The sequence below is a fragment of the Ranitomeya imitator genome, chromosome 7 (genome assembly GCF_032444005.1).
Source record: "Ranitomeya imitator isolate aRanImi1 chromosome 7, aRanImi1.pri, whole genome shotgun sequence".
In the NCBI taxonomy this organism is placed as follows: domain Eukaryota; kingdom Metazoa; phylum Chordata; class Amphibia; order Anura; family Dendrobatidae; genus Ranitomeya; species Ranitomeya imitator.
Window position 1 is genome coordinate 6,745,149 of NC_091288.1, and position 22,832 is coordinate 6,767,980.

General features: G+C 45.0%; 1 protein-coding gene across 1 annotated transcript in view; it reads left to right on the top strand.

Moving 5' to 3' along the window:
* SEMA5B (semaphorin 5B) overlaps positions 1-22,832 on the top strand; it is a 265,455-nt gene that overhangs the window by 147,036 nt on the left and 95,587 nt on the right. The window contains exons 4-6 of the mRNA XM_069732617.1: positions 8,706-8,805; positions 12,867-12,912; positions 20,892-20,954. Coding sequence (XP_069588718.1) covers positions 8,706-8,805; positions 12,867-12,912; positions 20,892-20,954 — 209 coding nt within the window. The remainder of the gene's footprint in view (positions 1-8,705; positions 8,806-12,866; positions 12,913-20,891; positions 20,955-22,832) is intronic.

The window sequence follows — 22,832 nt, forward strand, 5'->3', positions numbered from 1 at the left end:
TGTTCATTATCATCCATTTCCGTCGATGCCTATGTGGATTCAGGCGCTGCCCTGAGTCTTATGGATTGGTCATTTGCCAATCGCTGTGGGTTTAGTCTGGAGCCTCTGGAAGTCCCTATTCCTTTGAAGGGAATTGACTCTACACCTTTGGCTATGAATAAACCTCAGTACTGGACACAAGTGACCATGCGTATGACTCCCGTTCATCAGGAGGTGATTCGCTTCCTGGTACTGTATAATTTGCATGATGTCCTAGTGCTTGGTCTGCCATGGTTACAAACTCATAATCCAGTCCTTGACTGGAAATCATTGTCTGTGTTAAGCTGGGGTTGTCAGGGGGTTCATGATGATGCACCTCCGATTTCTATCGCTTCATCTACTCCTTCTGAGATTCCTGTGTTTTTGTCTGACTATCGGGATGTTTTTGAGGAGCCTAAGCTCAGTTCGCTTCCTCCTCATAGGGATTGCGATTGTGCTATAAATTTAATTCCAGGCAGTAAATTTCCTAAAGGTCGTATGTTCAATCTGTCAGTGCCAGAGCATACTGCTATGCGGGATTATGTTAAGGAGTCCTTGGAAAAGGGACATATCCGTCCATCTTTGTCCCCTTTGGGAGCAGGTTTTTTTTTCGTGGCCAAAAAAGATGGTTCCTTGAGGCCTTGTATAGATTATCGTCTTTTGAATAAGATTACCGTAAAATATCAGTATCCTTTGCCATTGTTGACTGATTTGTTTGCTCGCATTAAGGGGGCTAAATGGTTCACTAAGATTGATCTTCGGGGCGCGTATAATCTTATACGAATAAAGCAAGGTGATGAGTGGAAAACCGCATTTAATACGCCTGAGGGCCATTTTGAGTATTTGGTAATGCCTTTTGGACTTTCTAATGCTCCTTCAGTCTTCCAGTCCTTTATGCACGATATTTTCCGTGAATATCTGGATAAATTTATGATTGTGTATTTGGATGATATTTTGGTTTTTTCTGATGACTGGGAGTCTCATGTTCAGCAGGTCAGGAAGGTGTTTCAGGTCCTGCGGGCCAATTCCTTGTTTGTAAAAGGCTCAAAGTGTCTCTTTGGAGTCCAGAAGATTTCTTTCTTGGGGTATATTTTTTCCCCTTCTACTATTGAGATGGATCCCGTCAAGGTTCAGGCTATTTGTGACTGGACGCAGCCTACATCTCTTAAGAGTCTACAGAAGTTCTTGGGCTTTGCTAATTTCTATCGTCGTTTTATAACTAATTTTTCTAGTGTTGTTAAGCCTTTGACGGATTTGACTAAGAAGGGTGCTGATGTTGCTAATTGGTCTCCTGCGGCTGTGGAGGCCTTTCAGGAACTTAAGCGCCGGTTTTCTTCTGCTCCTGTGTTGCGTCAGCCAGATGTTTCGCTCCCTTTTCAGGTTGAGGTTGATGCTTCCGAGATTGGAGCGGGGGCGGTTTTGTCACAGAGAAGCTCCGATGGCTCAGTGATGAAGCCATGCGCGTTTTTTTCTAGAAAGTTTTCGCCGGCTGAGCGGAATTATGATGTTGGTAATCGGGAACTTTTGGCCATGAAGTGGGCATTTGAGGAGTGGCGTCATTGGCTAGAGGGTGCTAGACATCGTGTGGTGGTCTTGACTGATCACAAAAATTTGATTTACCTTGAGTCTGCCAGGCGTCTGAATCCTAGACAGGCTCGTTGGTCACTGTTTTTCTCTCGTTTCAATTTTGTGGTTTCATACCTGCCAGGTTCAAAGAATGTGAAGGTGGATGCTCTTTCTAGGAGTTTTGTGCCTGACTCCCTTGGAGATTCTGAGCCCTCTGGTATCCTTAGGGATGGGGTGATTTTGTCTGCTGTCTCCCCAGACTTGCGACGTGCTTTGCAGGAGTTTCAGGCAGGTAAACCTGATCGTTGTCCGCCTGAGAGACTGTTTGTTCCGGATAATTGGACCAGTAGAGTCATCTCCGAGGTCCATTCTTCTGCGTTGGCAGGTCATCCTGGAATATTTGGTACTAGAGACTTGGTGGCCAGGTCTTTTTGGTGGCCTTCCTTGTCGAGGGATGTGCGTTCTTTTGTGCAGTCTTGTGAGGTTTGTGCTCGGGCTAAGCCTTGCTGTTCTCGGGCCAGTGGATTGTTGTCACCTTTGCCTATCCCGAAGAGGCCTTGGACGCACATTTCCATGGACTTTATTTCGGATCTCCCTGTCTCTCAAAAAATGTCCGTCATCTGGGTTGTGTGTGACCGCTTTTCTAAGATGGTTCATCTGGTCCCCTTGCCTAAGTTGCCTTCCTCCTCTGAGTTGGTCCCTCTGTTTTTTCAGAATGTGGTTCGTTTGCATGGGATTCCTGAGAACATCGTTTCTGACAGGGGATCCCAGTTTGTGTCTAGATTTTGGCGGACGTTCTGTGCCAAGATGGGCATTGATTTGTCCTTTTCGTCTGCATTCCATCCTCAGACGAATGGCCAGACTGAACGAACTAATCAGACCTTGGAAACTTATTTAAGGTGTTTTGTTTCTGCTGATCAGGATGACTGGGTTACCTTTTTGCCGCTGGCCGAGTTTGCCCTTAATAATCGGGCTAGTTCTGCTACCTTGGTTTCTCCTTTCTTTTGTAATTCGGGGTTTCATCCTCGTTTTTCCTCTGGTCAGGTGGAACCTTCTGATTGTCCTGGAGTGGACATGGTGGTGGATAGGTTGCATCGGATTTGGAGTCATGTGGTGGACAATTTGAGGTTGTCCCAGGAGAAGGCTCAGCAGTTTGCTAATCGCCGTCGCCGCGTGGGTCCTCGACTTCTTGTTGGGGACTTGGTGTGGTTGTCTTCTCGTTTTGTTCCTATGAAGGTCTCTTCTCCTAAGTTCAAGCCTCGGTTCATCGGTCCCTATAGGATCTTGGAAATTCTTAACCCTGTGTCGTTTCGTTTGGATCTCCCGGCATCGTTTGCTATTCATAATGTGTTCCATCGGTCGTTGTTGCGGAAGTATGAGGTACCTGTTGTTCCTTCGCTTGAGCCTCCTGCTCCAGTGCTGGTGGAGGGAGAATTGGAGTATGTTGTGGAGAAGATCTTGGATTCTCGTGTTTCCAGACGGAAACTCCAGTATTTGGTCAAGTGGAAGGGTTATGGTCAGGAGGATACTTCTTGGGTGGTTGCCTCGGATGTTCATGCTGATGATTTGGTTCGCGCTTTTCATAGGGCTCATCCTGGTCGCCCTGGTGGTTCTCGTGAGGGTTCGGTGACCCCTCCTCAAGGGGGGGGTACTGTTGTGAGTTCTGTTTTTGGGCTCCCTCTGGTGGTTACTGATGGTACTGGGTGACTTGTCTTTCCTGGGTCTCTGGGTTCCACCTGTTCCATCAGGATATGGGAGTTTCCTATTTTACCCGGCTTTACTGGCATTTCCTCGCCGGTTATCAATGTATCCAGTGTGTCTTGTTACCTCTGCTCCCTGCTCCTAGAACCTTCTGGTCAAGCTAAGTTTGGATTTTCCTGTTTTGGTGTTTTGCTTTATTTGGTTTTTAGTCCAGCCTGCAGATATTTGATTCTTTGCTGCTGGTTGCTCTAGTGGGCTGAAATTGCTCCTCATGTACCATGAGTTGGCACATGAGTTCAAGTAATTTCAGGATGGTTTTTTGAAGGGTTTTTCGCTGACCGCGCAGATCACTTTTGTATTCTCTGCTATCTAGCTTTAGCGGGTCTCATTTTGCTGAAACTGTTTTCATACTGCGTATGTGCTTTCCTCTCATTTCACCGTCATTATATGTGGGGGGCTGCTATTTCTGTGGGGTGTTTCTCTGGAGGCAAGAGAGGTCTGTGTTTCTTCTAATAGGGGAAGTTAGATCTTCGGCTGGAGCGAGACGTCTAGGATCATCGTAGGCACGTTCCCCGGCTACTTTTATTTGTGTGTTAGGTTCAGGGTCGCGGTCAGCTCAGGTTCCATCGCCCTAGAGCTTGTTTGTATCTGTGCTTGTCCTTTAGTGATCCCCTGCCATTGGGATCATGACAGCAGGGTGACACTGATACTCGGGGTGCAGGGTGACACTGATACTCGGGGTGCAGGGTGACACTGATACGCGGGGTGCAGGGTGACACTGATCCTCGGGGTACAGGGTGACACTGATATTTGGGGTGCAGGGTGACACTGATACTCGGGGTGCAGGGTGACACTGATACTCGAGGTGCAGGGTGACACTGATCCTCGGGGTACAGGGTGACACTGATATTTGGGGTGCAGGGTGACACTGATACTCGGGGTGCAGGGTGACACTGATACTCGGGGTGCAGGGTGACACTGATACTCGGGGTGCAGGGTGACACTGATACTCGGGGTGCAGGGTGACACTGATACTCGGGGTGCAGGGTGACACTGATACTCGGGATGCAGGGTGACACATACTCGGGGTGCAGGGTGACACTGATACTCGGGGTGCAGGGTGACACTGATACTCGGGATGCAGGGTGACACATACTCGGGGTGCAGGGTGACACATACTCGGGGTGCAGGGTGACACTGATACTCGGGGTGCAGGGTGACACTGATACTCGGGGTACAGGGTGACACTGATACTCGGGGTACAGGGTGACACTGATACTCGGGATGCAGGGTGACACATACTCGGGGTGCAGGGTGACACTGATACTCGGGGTGCAGGGTGACACTGATACTCGGGGTACAGGGTGACACTGATCCTCGGGGTACAGGGTGACACATACTCGGGGTGCAGGGTGACACTGATACTCGGGGTGCAGGGTGACACTGATACTCGGGATGCAGGGTGACACTGATACTCGGGGTGCAGGGTGACACTGATACTCGGGGTGCAGGGTGACACTGATACTCGGGGTGCAGGGTGACACTGATACTCGGGGTGCAGGGTGACACTGATACTCGGGGTGCAGGGTGACACTGATACTCGGCGTGCAGGGTGACACTGATACTCGGGGTGCAGGGTGACACTGATACTCGGGGTGCAGGGTGACACTGATACTCGGGGTGCAGGGTGACACTGATACTCGGGGTGCAGGGTGACACTGATACTCGGGGTGCAGGGTGACACTGATACTCGGGGTGCAGGGTGACACTGATACTCGGGGTGCAGGGTGACACTGATACTCGGGGTGCAGGACAGTGATTCTCGTCAGTCGACATTCGATGTTGCTTTTATTTTTTGCGCTGTGGATTTTCCGGACGTTTTTTGCCCTTTTCTTTGTGATTGATGTTTTTCCATGAATTTCGATGTTCTCCTCAGTGTCTGTTATTTAGGGGGAGTCACGGATGTCGCAGCCCCCGGTTCATCATGAATATTGGGGGGGTGGATACAATATGGCGGCTGTCTGTCTTGAGGAGCTGGTATAATGTAATGTTCGGCAGAGCGTGAATTTCGTGCTGCGATTCCCTCCCCCGTTATTCCGGCGTCAGGCAAGGGGTTAAGCGCTGACAGATCGGCTGATGTATTTTCTGGCTCCTGGTGATACTTTGTGATTTATTTTGCTGACATTTCACCCATCAGCTCCTCTGGTCTGAACTGGTGAAATATTACACATCCATCATGGGTCGGCTGGGCCTCCCTGCCTGCGAGGCTGCGGCGCACAATGGAGGCCGCGGTTATGGTCGTCTCTGCAGGGATTGGCTGTGTGTGATTTCACCTTTGGCGATCTAACCGAGTGGAATGAGACTCCTGCATCTGAACATTGATTATTCCCCCCGCCTCATGCGTCAAAGGAACCTCTAACCGGCGGTTTATAACATGGAGGTGCGCACCCCGCAATGGTCCTGACCGCGCCGGCTCCGCTCATCCTGCGGAACAGGGAATGGGCAATGTGCTCTCAATGTGTAATATGCTGTAAAAGCGAATGATTGAAGAGGATTTGCTTCCTCCATAACAAAAGAAAGAATCCTGGAGAGAAGGAGCGACCATTATCATTACCCTTATTAGCAGATGCTCATTAATTGCCAGTCATAGCAACCATGCAAGAACATTCAGGTAATGGTCCAGTATTACATACATTACTGCTCACCCCAGAGCTGCACTCACTATTCTGCTGGTGCAGTCACTGTGTACATACATTACTGATCCTGAGTTACATCCTGTATTATACCCCAGAGCTGCACTCACTATTCTGCTGGTGCAGTCACTGTGTACATATATTACATTACTGATCCTGAGTTACATCCTGTATTATACTCCAGAGCTGCACTCACTATTCTGCTGGTGCAGTCACTGTGTACATATATTACATTACTGATCCTGAGTTACATCCTGTATTATACTCCAGAGCTGCACTCACTATTCTGCTGGTGCAGTCACTGTGTACATACATTACATTACTGATCCTGAGTTACATCCTGTATTATACCCCAGAGCTGCACTCACTATTCTGCTGGTGCAGTCACTGTGTACATACATTACATTACTGATCCTGAGTTACATCCTGTATTATACTCCAGAGCTGCACTCACTATTCTGCTGGTGCAGTCACTGTGTACATACATTACATTACTGATCCTGAGTTACATCCTGTATTATACTCCAGAGCTGCACTCACTATTCTGCTGGTGCAGTCACTGTGTACATATATTACATTACTGATCCTGAGTTACATCCTGTATTATACTCCAGAGCTGCACTCACTATTCTGCTGGTGCAGTCACTGTGTACATACATTACATTACTGATCCTGAGTTACATCCTGTATTATACCCCAGAGCTGCACTCACTATTCTGCCGCTGCAGTCACTGTGTACATACATTACATTACTGATCCTGAGTTACATCCTGTATTATACTCCAGAGCTGCACTCACTATTCTGCTGGTGCAGTCACTGTGTACATATATTACATTACTGATCCTGAGTTACATCCTGTATTATACTCCAGAGCTGCACTCACTATTCTGCTGGTGCAGTCACTGTGTACATATATTACATTACTGATCCTGAGTTACATCCTGTATTATACTCCAGAGCTGCACTCACTATTCTGCTGGTGCAGTCACTGTGTACATACATTACATTACTGATCCTGAGTTACATCCTGTATTATACCCCAGAGCTGCACTCACTATTCTGCCGCTGCAGTCACTGTGTACATACATTACATTACTGATCCTGAGTTACATCCTGTATTATACTCCAGAGCTGCACTCACTATTCTGCTGGTGCAGTCACTGTGTACATATATTACATTACTGATCCTGAGTTACATCCTGTATTATACTCCAGAGCTGCACTCACTATTCTGCTGGTGCAGTCACTGTGTACATATATTACATTACTGATCCTGAGTTACATCCTGTATTATACTCCAGAGCTGCGCTCACTATTCTGCTGGTGCAGTCACTGTGTACATACATTACATTACTGATCCTGAGTTACATCCTGTATTATACTCCAGAGCTGCACTCACTATTCTGCTGGTTCAGTCACTGTGTACATACATTACATTACTGATCCTGAGTTACATCCTGTATTATACTCCAGAGCTGCGCTCACTATTCTGCTGGTGCAGTCACTGTGTACATACATTACATTACTGATCCTGAGTTACATCGTGTATTATACTCCAGAGCTGCACTCACTATTCTGCTGGTGCAGTCACTGTGTACATACATTACATTACTGATCCTGAGTTACATCCTGTATTATACTCCATAGTCCACACTCCAGCCACATGAGGTCTGGCATTGTCCTGCATTAGGAGGAACCCAGGGCCAACCGCACCAGCATATGGTCTCACAAGGGGTCTGAGGATCTCATCTCGGTACCTAATGTCAGTCAGGCTACCTCTGGTGAGCACATGGAGGGCTGTGCGGCCCTCCAAAGAAATGCCACCCCACACCATTACTGACCCACTGCCAAACCGGTCATGCTGAAGGATGTTGCAGGCAGCAGATCGCTCTCCACGGCGTCTCCAGACTCTGTCACGTCTGTCACATGTGCTCAGTGTGAACCTGCTTTTATCTGTGAAGAGCACAGGGTGCCAGTGGTGAATTTGCCAATCCTGGTGTTCTGTGGCAAATGCCAAGAGTCCTGTACGGTGTTGGGCTGTGAGCACAACCCCATCTGTGGACGTCGGGCACTCAGACCTTCCTCATGGAGTCGGTTTCTAACCGTTTGTGCAGACACATGCACATTTGTGGCCTGCTGGAGGTCATTTTGCAGGGCTCTGGCAGTGCTCCTCCTGTTCCTCCTTGCACAAAGGCTGAGGTAACAGTCCTGCTGCTGGGTTGTTGCCCTCCTATGGCCCCCCTCCACGTCTCCTGGTGTACTGGCCTGTCTCCTGGTAGCGCCTCCAGCCTCTGGACACTACTCTGACAGACACAACAAACCTTCTTCCCACAGCTCGCATTGATGTGCCATCCTGGATGAGCTGCACTACCTGAGCCACTTGTGTGGGTTGTAGAGTCCGTCTCATGCTACCACGAGTGTGAAACCACAACCAACATTCAAAAGTGACCAAAACATCAGCCAGAAATCATTGGTACTGAGATGTGGTGTGTGGTCCCCACCTGCAGAGTCACTCCATTATTGGGGGGAGTCTTGATAATTGCCAATAATTTCCATCTGTTGTCTATTCCATTTGCACAGCAGCATGTGAGATTGATTGTCAATCAGTGTTGCTTCCTAAGTGGACAGTTTGATTTCACAGAAGTTTGATTTACTTGGAGTTAGATTCTGTTGTTTGTGTTCCCTTTATTTTTTTGAGCCGTTTATTTTTCTTTTTTCCTCCCCAGACCTGAAGCCTTGGTTGTCTAACTTCTCGTATGGCGACGTGCAGGATTTCTCGCAGCTCACCCTCGACATCAACAGGAATCAGCTGATCGTAGGCGCCAGGTAATCTGTGTGGTTTCTATGTAGGAGCAGATGAAGCAGAGCTGAACGGGTTAGTGACACCGTGTAACACCTCGAGCACATTGCACTTTCTACAGTGGTAGCCACTGACTGATTTCAGGAGACCCTACCGGTGGGACCACCCATCATCGTCCTGTCTAATGCAGATAGTGAGGTGGGTGCTGGCGCTGCCGCGGATCGCCCAGGATGTCACGAAGAGCAGAGCGCGGGGGTCTCTTGTGACTGGGGCGTAATCTCCTAATCTTCCCTGTGATGCTGAACCCAGGCACAGAGAGGTACGAGCTGCGAGGCGCCCCCCGGCCACGGACAGCTCAGGTTCTCTGTGGCGGTGGGTTAGATTTTATCTATGGAGCTGCAGACATACAAGGACTGCAGGGGATGCGGGATCAATCAGTAGAAATGTCCCTGTCTGTCCTTAAAGTGCATCTCCGATCCCGAACAATCTCCCATAAATCCGTAATAAAGGTGGATATAAAAGCAACTTTGTATCATGTTAGAATAAAAAGTCTCATTGTCCGTTCCCTTCCGCACTAATCATCCAGGTGTCGCTGCCATGATGTCTCCCAGACGGGGAGAAGAAGGGGTCCTGCTCCCCTATCGCTCCCTCTCACATCCGCACAGCATGGAGAGAGCAGTGTGGCTGTGAATCCTGCACTGAGTGGACACTAGGACACGCACTACAAGCAGCAGCAAGTGTCTGCAGCTGCCCCCTCCCATACCATAGACATATATGGGCAGCAGCTGTAATGTGATCTCTCAGTGAGCTAAAAATCCATCTCCACTCTGCTATACCGGACAGTGACTTTACCAGCAGTCCTATGTAACACTACAGATCACAGAGGCGTAACTATCAGCGCAGATAATGTAGTAGATGTCACCTGCAGTCCTATGTAACACCACAGATAACACAGTGATAACTCTCTGAGCACAGATAATGTAGTAGATGTCACCTGCAGTCCTATGTAATACCATATATAACACAGTGATAACTCTCTGAGTACAGATGATGTAGTAGATGTCACCTGCAGTCCTATGTAACAGCACAGATAACACACTGATAACTCTCTGAGTACAGATAATGTGGTAGATGTCACCTGCAGTCCTATGTAATACCACATATAACACAGTGATAACTCTCTGAGTACAGATAATGTAGCAGATGTGACCTGCAGTCCTATGTAACACCACAGATAACACAGTGATAACTCTCTGAGTACAGATAATGTAGTAGTCATCACCTGCAGTCCTATGTAACAGCACAGATGACGCTAACGCTCTGAGTACAGATGATGTAGTAGTCATCACCGGCAGTCCTATGTAACACCGCAGATAACGCTAACGCTCTGAGTACAGGTGATGTAGTAGTCATCACCGGCAGTCCTATGTAACAGCACAGATAACGCTAACGCTCTGAGTACAGGTGATGTAGTAGTTATCACCGGCAGTCCTATGTAACACCGCAGATAACGCTAACGCTCTGAGTACAGGTGATGTAGTAGTTATCACCGGCAGTCCTATGTAACACCGCAGATAACGCTGATAATTCTCCCTGTGATTGATGGGGTAATCTTCTCCTTGCCAGCGGAGTATACAGCGGGTCGGGGGGTGTATATATTTTCACTGTGCAGCTCTCGGTCGGGGGTCGATGATGGAGCGTGGCGCTGGGTGCTTTGCGCTGGGCCGATTCCCCTTTCGCGCCTTCAGTCTGATTATTGGAGACAGAAGATCAGAGAGGGGAAATTGCTCGGTGAAATATTCATGTTCCCGCGGGGCTTGTTCCTGCTTTATTATACATCACGCTAAACGCTGCGTCGTAATGAATGATCAGCCGTGCGGTTATCACCCTGTGGGACGGCTGAGGGTGGGCTGTGCCTGGAGCTCGCACTGGGGGGGCACGCGGACTTTAGGTGTTACTATTACAGCCGTAGAGGGACGTGCGGCTCCGATCTGGATCGCTGCCTCTCATAGCACAAGATCCGATGGATAGAAAAAGGAAATGTATCTTATATATAATTGCCTAGAATACTACTTCCTGCAATTTGTGCCAACTTCCGTGGCTTTGTCCGGAGCTAATGTCCGGAGCTAATGTCCGGAGCTAATGTGCGGAGCTAATGTCCGGAGCTAATGTCCGGAGCTAATGTCCGGAGCTAATGTCCGGAGCTAATGTCCGGAGCTAATGTGCGGAGCTAATGTGCGGAGCTAATGTCCGGAGCTAATGTCCGGAGCTAATGTCCGGAGCTAATGTCCGGAGCTAATGTCCGGAGCTAATGTGCGGAGCTAATGTGCGGAGCTAATGTGCGGAGCTAATGTCCGGAGCTAATGTCCGGAGCTAATGTGCGGAGCTAATGTGCGGAGCTAATGTCCGGAGCTAATGTCCGGAGCTAATGTGCGGAGCTAATGTCCGGAGCTAATGTCCGGAGCTAATGTCCGGAGATAATGTCCGGAGCTAATGTGCGGAGCTAATGTCCGGAGCTAATGTCCGGAGCTAATGTCCGGAGATAAGTGACGTCAACAGTGTCCAGTGTCTGATTGGTTGCCGCCTGCTGCGAGCGACCAATCAGAAACGTGCCGTACTGTGACACACTCCGCCCGCCATTTTGGTGTGATTTTTGAATTTTTACCTCACAGCAAGTTTCTACTGCGTGGAGGCGGCCCAGTGACGTTGCTCTTCAAGCTCCTGCCGAATTTCAAGTATATATGGATTCTAGACTCCCGATTCTTTAGAATCGGGCTGCCATCTAGTCTAACATAAAAGATGAGAGGAATCAGCGGCCGGGGGTCCGAGCGTGGAGGCCGCAGCAATAGAGGCCCGGACTGTCCTCCACAGGGCGACACACCGGAGTCCGACACGAGGCTTTATCACCTGCACACACCACAACCAGGCTGCGTATAACCTGCAGAAACCGGATACAAATATTATAACATTCCATCAACGTTTATCACAGACTAATGTATCAATATCGAGGTCCCACCATAGTATTACAGAGAAAACAATGGTGTACAAAAAACAGAAGCCAGAAACATAGTAACACCCAAAACACGTGTTCCAAGTATCGTTAAATGTGTGATTATAGAATGATATCACAGAGAGTGACTCGTCCTCCTATGGCCATTATACTGTATGGAGAACCCACATATATGTATCGATCATGTCACAGTAGGACATATACATGGAAGGTAAGAGATCATGAACGAGTAAAATAGCCGATCCAATATAAAGAGACATGAAAATAGCTCCAAATATTTGCAGGTAACGAGCTTTACCCGCGGTCGTGGCGCATGGGAAGGGTGAGAAGCTAAAGCTCGGAGGAGGACGAAGAGTCAGATTTGTTTAAACAATTTCCGGATTTCGAGGATGGTTTTGTGCCCAGACGTCCGGCAGACGGTTCTTGTGAGGAACGCTTGTCCTTCAGTTACAGACTAGATGTCTGTCTTCAAAATCTTTGTTTTCAAAACAAAGAAAAAACATAGAAATGAGCAATAAATGCGATATAATAATGAAGCCGAATGAATTATTTGTGTGGAAACACATTCTAATGGCTGAATGGAATATTTATCAGTCGTGCTGTGACCTTCTCCGCACCGCACCTGTCACTCCTCAATGTGCGCAGCTTAATCTGCACCGATATCATCTCCCTCTTAATAAGGGTACGTTCGCCTTGGTCAGTAATCGCTGCGGGTGGTCACGGCGTACCCCCACAGCATCCTACCCTCAGTGGGCAGATGTTACAGCATAGTGGATGGGTTTTCAGGAAACCCCATGTCCACTATGCGTCCAGAGACGCCCACGGCTTTCCTGTGGAGAAGGACATGCAGCGCGTCTTTCCAGACTGCAGCATGTCTATTTATCTTACTTGTGATGCAATTAAGAGTAGTGGATACATTCACTGTCACAGGATATTGTGTGTTACCATGTAGATAATCTGTTACTTGTATATCATGCAGGAATCTGTGATACATAATATCGATAATCTCTGATACAATCTGTGACGCTTTGTGTTCATTTCTGAGTTTCATCCGGTTTTTCTCTTTCTCCGTCGCAGGAATCATCTCTTCAGGCTGAGTCTCTACAACGTCTCCCTCATCCAGGTACGTCGCCCATCCCCCCACATCTCTGTGTTGCAGAACAGCTGATTCTTTCCCACAAGTAACCGAATTTGCAGGAAAAAAATGTTTCTGGGCAATTCCTGACGTGTGAGATGCTGAAAGTCATCTGATTGTCTGACTGGATACATTGTAAGCGTACGATCAAACGACTGCACTGTCAGTTCTGATCCTGTCCGTGAAAAAAAGCTCCTGACATGGTCTAACAAGTCTCGGACCGACATTATTCCGGCGGCTGCTCACAATACTGACTGTTCTGCAGCCTCCATTCCTCTCCTCCATATTTCAGATGACACTTTCCTATTCAAGTCTATGGGAGCACAAACATTGTATCCAGATCATCCGCGTGGCGTCCAGTCTTTACGGATTCATTGTCATTATTCCCATAGGAAACGGATTGGTTGTGTAAGTTTCCACAGATGAGGAATCGTCTCCTTCTTCTGCACTTGTGTGACTTTATCCTCACCAGCCCTCCGCTGTGTAGAATATTCTCTATTCACTGACAAGAATCAGAGATATTGACAGTGGTGATCAATGCCTCGTAAACGTGGCTAAGCCTCAGTAATGTCTGCGTCCTCCATTGTCCTCCTGCTGTGCTTCATGTCGGTGAATTGTAGCTCGACTCATTTTCCAGCTGTTTTCCTGTGTTTAGAGGAGCGGCCGATAATCCGTAACATACAGAACGCCGGGGGTTTATATAATGGACCCGCTACTAATTGGCCCAGGAAGATTAAGGGACGGCGCGGCGGCCTCATAAATACGCTGCGAGTCCGCTGTGCTGCGCCGATACTGGGAGCGGGTAATAAATTGACTGGTTCTTTTGTTGCTGGAGCCTTTGGAATTATTCACAAAAGCTAAAATGTCACAATGAAAAGACTGCAGAAATAAAGCAATTCCAGCAGCGAGCGTCTCCTGGGCCCTGGCACTGGGGGTCCGCACGCACGCACAGCACTCTGCAACTGGCGCAGTTCCATCCCAGATATGGACAGGGAGCTCCCGGGGGCTTTACTGTACATTTCCAGCACTTGCTGACCCCGATGTTCCACCAAGAAGCCCCATAGATCTTCCCAGAGCAGCAGCCTGACATGTAAACAGAGAGGAGGACTGCGAGAGGACTGGGAGAGGAGGACTGCGAGAGGAGGACTGCGAGAGGAGGACTGGGAGAGGAGGACTGGGAGAGGAGGACTGGGAGAGGAGGGCTGCGAGAGGAGGGCTGCGAGAGGAGGGCTGCGAGAGGAGGGCTGCGAGAGGAGGGCTGCGAGAGGAGGGCTGCGAGAGGAGGACTGCGAGAGGAGGACTGCGAGAGGAGGACTGGGAGAGGAGGGCTGCGAGAGGAGGGCTGCGAGAGGAGGGCTGCGAGAGGAGGACTGGGAGAGGAGGGCTGCGAGAGGAGGGCTGCGAGAGGAGGACTGGGAGAGGAGGACTGGGAGAGGAGGACTGCGAGAGGAGGGCTGCGAGAGGAGGGCTGCGAGAGGAGGACTGGGAGAGGAGGGCTGCGAGAGGAGGACTGGGAGAGGAGGGCTGCGAGAGGAGGGCTGCGAGAGGAAGACTGCGAGAGGAGGACTGCGGAGCAGCGCAGAGGAATGCAGAAAATCCTGCGCTCTGCATGTCCATATAGGAGAGAAGCCGGGGAAGGAAGGGATCACTGACGGGCGCCATCACCACCCGCACCCAAAATCCAACTGCCCCATATATACCTGTGCAGTACTGAGACTGATCCCCGTATAACCAGTTACCATATAAGCAGCAGTATTATAGCAGTTCCCGTGTATTCTTATATATCGGAAGCAGTATTATAGTAGTTATATTCTTGTACATAGGGGCAGTATTATAGTAGTTATATTCTTATATATCGGAAGCAGTATTATAGTAGTTATATTCTTGTACATAGGAGCAGTATTATAGTAGTTATATTCTTGTACATAGGGAGCAGTATTATAGTAGTTATATTCTTGTACATAGAGGGCAGTATTATAGTAGTTATATTGTTGTACATAGGGAGCAGTATTATAGTAGTTATATTCTTGTACATAGGAGCAGTATTATAGTAGTTATATTCTTGTACATAGGAGCAGTATTATAGTAGTTATATTCTTGTATATAGGAGCAGTATTATAGTAGTTATATTCTTGTACATAGGAGCAGTATTATAGTAGTTATATTCTTGTACATAGGAGCAGTATTATAGTAGTTATATTCTTGTATATAGGAGCAGTATTATAGTAGTTATATTCTTGTACATAGGAGCAGTATTATAGTAGTTATATTCTTGTACATAGGAGCAGTATTATAGTAGTTATATTCTTGTACACAGGGCAGTATTATAGTAGCTATATTCTTGTATATAGGGGCAGTATTATAGTAGTTATATTCTTGTAATTAGGGGCAGTATTATAGTAGTTATATTCTTGTAATTAGGGGCAGTATTATAGTAGTTATATTCTTGTACATAGGGGGCAGTATTATAGTAGTTATATTCTTGTACATAGGGAGCAGTATTATAGTAGTTATATTCTTGTACATAGGGAGCAGTATTATAGTAGTTATATTCTTGTACATAGGAGCAGTATTATAGTAGTTATATTCTTGCACATAGGAGCAGTATTATAGTAGTTATATTCTTGTACATAGGGGGCAGTATTATAGTAGTCATATTCTTGTACATAGGGGCAGTATTATAGTAGTTATATTCTTGTACATAGGGGACAGTATTATAGTAGTTATATTTTTGTACATAGGGGCAGTATTATAGTAGTTATATTCTTGTACATAGGAGCAGTATTATAGTAGTTATATTCTTGTACATAGGGGCAGTATTATAGTAGTTATATTCTTGTACATAAGGGGCAGTATTATTGTAGTTCTATTCTTTTACATAGGGGCATTATTATAGTAGTTATATTCTTGTACATAGGAGCAGTATTATAGTAGTTATATTCTTGTACATAGGGGGCAGTATTATTGTAGTTCTATTCTTGTACATAGGGGCAGTATTATAGTAGTTATATTCTTGTACATAGGGGCGGTATTATAGTAGTTATATTCTTGTACATAGGGGCAGTATTATAGTGGTTATATTCTTGTACATAGGAGCAGTATTATAGTGGTTATATTCTTGTACATAGGGGCAGTATTATAGTGGTTATATTCTTGTACATAGGGGCAGTATTATAGTAGTTATATTCTTGTACATAGGGGCAGTATTATAGTAGTTATATTCTTGTACATAGGGGCAGTTTTATAGTAGTTATATTCTTGTACATAGGGGCAGTATTATAGTAGTTATATTGTACATAGGGGCAGTATTATAGCAGTTATATTGTATATAGGGGCAGTATTATAGTAGTTATATTCTTGTACATAGGGGCAGTATTATAGCAGTTATATTCTTGTATATAGGGGCAGTATTATAGTAGTTATATTCTTGTATATAGGAGCAGTATTACAGTAGTTATATTCTTGTACATAGGAGCAGTATTATAGTAGTTATATTCTTGTATATAGGAGCAGTATTATAGTAGTTATATTCTTGTACATAGAAGCAGTATTATAGTAGTTATATTCTTGTATATAGGAGCAGTATTATAGTAGTTATATTCTTGTACATAGGGACAGTATTATTGTAGTTCTATTCTTGTACATAGGGGCAGTATTATAGCAATTATATTCTTGTATATAGGGGCAGTATTATAGTAGTTATATTCTTGTATATAGGAGCAGTATTACAGTAGTTATATTCTTGTACATAGGAGCAGTATTATAGTAGTTATATTCTTGTATATAGGAGCAGTATTATAGTAGTTATGTTCTTGTACATAGGGGCAGTATTATAGTAGTTATATTCTTGTATATAGGAGCAGTATTATAGTAGTTATGTTCTTGTACATAGGGGCAGTATTATAGTAGTTATATTCTTGTATATAGGAGCAGTATTATAGTAGTTATATTCTTGTACATAGAAGCAGTATTATAGTAGTTATATTGTATATAGGAGCAGTATTATAGTAGTTATATTCTTGTACATAGGGACAGTATTATTGTAGTTCTATTCTTGTACATAGGGGCAGTATTATAGTAGCTGCTCTTCCGTGTGCATTGGGGGATGTTCGGCGTCTCGCACACCTGGAGTGATACATGTCAGTTCTTGTATGTTGGTCACAGGTTTGGGTCGGTGATTACCGCACATAAACCTGCAGTGATGTAGACCTTTTTTCTGTTACTGGTTGTATTTATGTTGTTGGATTTTTCTTTTATGATCGGATTTTGTGGTGATGAGACTTTTGGTAATGATTCCTGTCTGGATATCTTCGGTTGTGAGTCAGTACGTGGAGTGTTTGGCGGTCGTCTCCTAAGTGACGTCTAGTGACTCCGGTCATCGTCAGGCTGGGACAAGTTTTACCTGCAGACCCCGCCGTCCCTCACCTGGAATATCTGTCAGATCAGCGCTCTGCAGCCGGGTGATTGTGTAGATTGTCTGAGCAAGATGTAACATGTGGAGTCCGTCTACGAAATCACAAAAAAGGGGTTAACATCCCGGGAAGGGGCACAGAGCGCTGAGGTTTGTGTAGGAAATGGTGAGAGGCAGATTTATCTTATCTTAGGTAATGTGATCAGCCGGATAGAAGGGATATCATGGTTTATGGTTTATTTTTTATCAGAATCTGCAGTGCTGGACCCTGATACCACTGGGGCGGCAGAGCGCACTGTCACTGCAGCTGAAGTCGGAGTTCTGCTCTGATTTCCTGTGTGTTTCGCATGTTGTTACATTGTATGAGGACTTTACTGTTACTTTGTTGCAATTCATATTGGAAAATCCATAAATTTCTTCATTTTTATTCAGATTCCTCCTTTGTTATATGAGAAGTTTGCTTCTCATCTGTTGGAGATTTCATCCCCCAATAATGGAGCTGCCGCCTAAAAGAAAATGTGCCCATCCCTCTATCTATCTATCTATCTATCTATTTATCTATCTATCTATTATCTATCTATCATCTATCTATTATCTATCATCTATCTATTTATCTATCTATCTATTATCTATCTATCATCTATCTATCTATCATCTATCTATCTATTATCTATCTATCTATCTATCTATCTATCTATTATCTATCTATCTATATATCTATCTATTATCTATCTATCTATCTATTATCTATCTATTATCTATCTATCTATCTATCTATCTATCTATCTATCTATTATCTATCTATCTATCTATCTATTATCCATCCATCTATCTATCTATCTATCTATCTATCTATCTATCTATCTATCTATCTATATATCTATCTATTATCTATCTATTATCTATCTATCTATCTATATATCTATTATCTATCTATCTATCTATCTATGTATCTATCTATCTATCTATCTATATATCTATGTATCTATTATATATCTGTCTATCTATTATCTATTATCTATCTATCTACTATCTATCTATCTATCATTTATCTATCTATCTATTATCTATCTATCTATCATCTATCTATCTATTATCTATCTATTATCCATCTATTTATCTATTATCTATCTATCTATTATCTATCTATCTATATATTATCTATCTATCATCTATCTATCTATTATCTATCTATCAATCTATTATCTATCTATCTATATATCTATCTATTATCTATCTATCTATTATCTATCTATTATCTATCTATCTATCTATCTATCTATCTATTATCTATCTATTATCTATCTATATATTATCTATCTATCTATGTATCTATTATCTATCTATCTATCTATCTATCTATCTATCTATCTATTATCTATCTATTATCTATCTATCTACTATCTATCTATCTATCTATCTATCTATCTATCTATCTATCTATCTATCTATCATTTATCTATCTATCTATTATCTATCTATTATCCATCCATCTATCTATCTATTATCTATCTATCTATATATCTATCTATTATCTATCTATTATCTATCTATCTATCTATCTATCTATCTATCTATGTATCTATTATCTATCTATCTGTCTATTATCTATCTATTATCTATTATCTATCTACTATCTATCTATCTATCATTTATTTATCTATCTATTATCTATCTATCTATCTATCATCTATCTATCTATTATCCATCTATTTATCTATTATCTATCTATCTATCTATCTATTATCTATCTATTATCTATCTATCTATATATTATCTATCTATTATCTATATTTATCTATATATTATCTATCTATTATCTATCTATCTATCTATCTATCTATCTATCTATCTATCTATTATCTATCTATTATTTATCTATCTATCTATTATCTATCTATCATCTATCTATTATCTATCTATTATCCATCTATTTATCTATTATCTATCTATCTATTATCTATCTATCTGTCTATTATCTATCTATTATCTATCTATCTATCTATCTATATATTATCTATTATCTATCTATCTATCTATCTATCTATCTATCTATCTATCTATCTATCTATCTATCTATCTATCTATCTATCTATTATCTATCTATCTTTCTTTCTATCTATCTTCCTTGTATTGCCGGTGGCACAGCCGCTTTGAATATTCGGGTGCCCCCGCTTTTGGTGGGGGGTCGGTCACAGCTGGAGCGGTGGCAGGGTTTCCGGGGATGAACATTATGGGTTTAGACTCTAGTAATAGACTCCAGGCCCGGATGTTTCTGCCGCTCGTTGCTGACATTTCTGCTCATTATTTTTTGTCTTTTCTCTTTAGTTTTTTATATTTTTGGCTTTTTTATAAGTCCACCATGTTGTCAGTGACGGCCGGAATCTTCCCAGACTTTTACGTTTCGATAGCGCGCGTCTCACTGCCGCCAGCATTTTGTGCATTCTCTCCTGATCCTCCCTCTGCTCTGATCAGGGGGTCTCTGCTTTGGGGGCTGCGGTGTTTCTGATCTCATAATTTGGGCGTGAGAATTATGGCCCATAAAATATAGTGATGCCATTAACCCCTTACTGTCTGATTCTCAGGGGTTCACTACTGATGAATACAGATGGACGGGGGGCGAATAGTAATGGGGGGCTGCCCTGTTCTCTTTCCATCGTTGTGATCGGGCAGCGCAGTATGTATCTGTTCTGGAATCCGGCTCTGACTACGGCCGCCATGTGAGGCAGGGGGGTACATGGACTCGGGGGTACATGGACACGTGAGGGGGATACATGGACTCGTGGGGCGTACATGGACTCGTGGGGGGAACATAGACTCGTGGGGGAACATGGACTCGTGGGGGAACATGGACTCGTGGGGGGAACATGGACTCGTGGGGTGTACATGGACTCGTAGGGGGGGACATGGACACGTGGGGGGATACATGGACACGTGGGGGGATACATGGACACGTGGGGGGGATACATGGACACGTGGGGGGATACATGGACACGTGGGGGGATACATGGACACGGGGGATACATGGACACGTGGGGGGATACATGGACATGTGGGGGGATACATGGACTCGTGGGGGTACATGGACTCGGGGGGGATACATGGACTCGTAGGGGGGTACATGGACACGTGGGGGGATACATGGACACGGGGGGATACATGGACTCGTAGGGGGATACATGGACTTGTGGGGGGTACATGGACACGTGAGGGGGGATACATGGACTCGTGGGGGGCACATGTACTCGTGGGGGGGTATATGGACATATGGGGGGATACATGGACTCGTGGGGGGCACATGGACTCGTGGGGGGCACATGGACTCGTGGCGTTTAGTGCTGCTGTGTTCTCTCCCCGTATTATCATCCTTTTTAATATTTATGGCTTGTGAATGACAAATTCCTCTTTTTGTTACTTTGTTTCTATTCTGCTTCTATTCTCTATTCTTTGGATGCAGCCTGCAGTGTAAAGTATGGAGGAGCTCGAATAATCAGAACATGACAGACCCCAGACTTCTATTTTGTCACCTTTTTTCCATTTATTTTGTGTGTTTCAGGTGGCAGAGTGGAGTTCTGATGAAGACACCCGCAGATCGTGTCAGAGCAAGGGGAAGACGGAGGTAAGAGCCCCCCGAACCACACAGAATAGCTGGCGGACCCCAGTAGTCCGGCTACAGAGGAGCTGAGCGGTTCCACATCAGCGGCTTTTCCCTCTTTATAATGATCTTCTTCTGCAGGGGCCGCACTTAAAGGGACACTCCATCCAATCTCAGGACAGGGGGTCTGGGAAGTCGCAGCTTTACTGCAGGACCCCTCTGTGGAATCTCCTTGAATGCTTCTGTCCTGTCGCCCCGCAGATTCAGCGCAGAATCACGGGTGTCGGGTTTGGGGCAGGATTTCATTAACATGTAATAATCACTTCTGCAGTGAATCCGGCGAATCAGCGGGGGCTCACATCTCTATAGGACCACACAGGGGGATAGCACGGGGGACCCCCGCTGTGCTGCAGATATCTGACCTCCCTACACCCAGAGCGATCAGCGTCTGCAGAGCATTGCACTATATACTGTGCTGCAGATATCTGACCTCCCTACACCCGGAGCGATCAGCGTCTGCAGAGCATTGCACTATATACTGTGCTGCAGATATCTGACCTCCCTACACCCGGAGTGATCAGCGTCTGCAGAGCATTGCACTATATACTGTGCTGCAGATATCTGACCTCCCTACACCCGGAGTGATCAGCGTCTGCAGAGCATTGCACTATATACTGTGCTGCAGATATCTGACCTGCCTACACCCAGAGCGATCAGCGTCTGCAGAGCATTGCACTATATACTAAGTATATAAGTTAGTAAGTCTAACCTCTATTGTTGGTAAAATATTTGAAGGGTTTCTGAGGGATGTTATTCTGGATTATCTCAATGAGAATAACTGTTTAACTCCATATCAGCATGGGTTTATGAGAAATCGCTCCTGTCAAACCAATCTAATCAGTTTTTATGAAGAGGTAAGCTATAGGCTGGACCACGGTGAGTCATTGGACGTGGTATATCTCGATTTTTCCAAAGCGTTTGATACCGTGCCGCACAAGAGGTTGGTACACAAAATGAGAATGCTTGGTCTGGGGGAAAATGTGTGTAAATGGGTTAGTAACTGGCTTAGTGATAGAAAGCAGAGGGTGGTTATAAATGGTATAGTCTCTAACTGGGTCGCTGTGACCAGTGGGGACCGCAGGGGTCAGTATTGGGACCTGTTCTCTTCAACATATTCATTAATGATCTGGTAGAAGGTTTACACAGTAAAATATCAATATTTGCAGATGATACAAAACTATGTAAAGCAGTTAATACAAGAGAAGATAGTATTCTGCTACAGATGGATCTGGATAAGTTGGAAACTTGGGCTGAAAGGTGGCAGATGAGGTTTAACAATGATAAATGTAAGGTTATACACATGGGAAGAGGGAATCAATATCACCATTACACACTGAACGGGAAACCACTGGGTAAATCTGACAGGGAGAAGGACTTGGGGATCCTAGTTAATGATAAACTTACCTGGAGCAGCCAGTGCCAGGCAGCAGCTGCCAAGGCAAACAGGATCATGGGGTGCATTAAAAGAGGTCTGGATACACATGATGAGAGCATTATACTGCCTCTGTACAAATCCCTAGTTAGACCGCACATGGAGTACTGTGTCCAGTTTTGGGCACCGGTGCTCAGGAAGGATATAATGGAACTAGAGAGAGTACAAAGGAGGGCAACAAAATTAATAAAGGGGATGGGAGAACTACAATACCCAGATAGATTAGCGAAATTAGGATTATTTAGTCTAGAAAAAAGACGACTGAGGGGCGATCTAATAACCATGTATAAGTATATAAGGGGACAATACAAATATCTCGCTGAGGCTCTGTTTATACCAAGGAAGGTGACGGGCACAAGGGGGCATTCTTTGCGTCTGGAGGAGAGAAGGTTTTTCCACCAACATAGAAG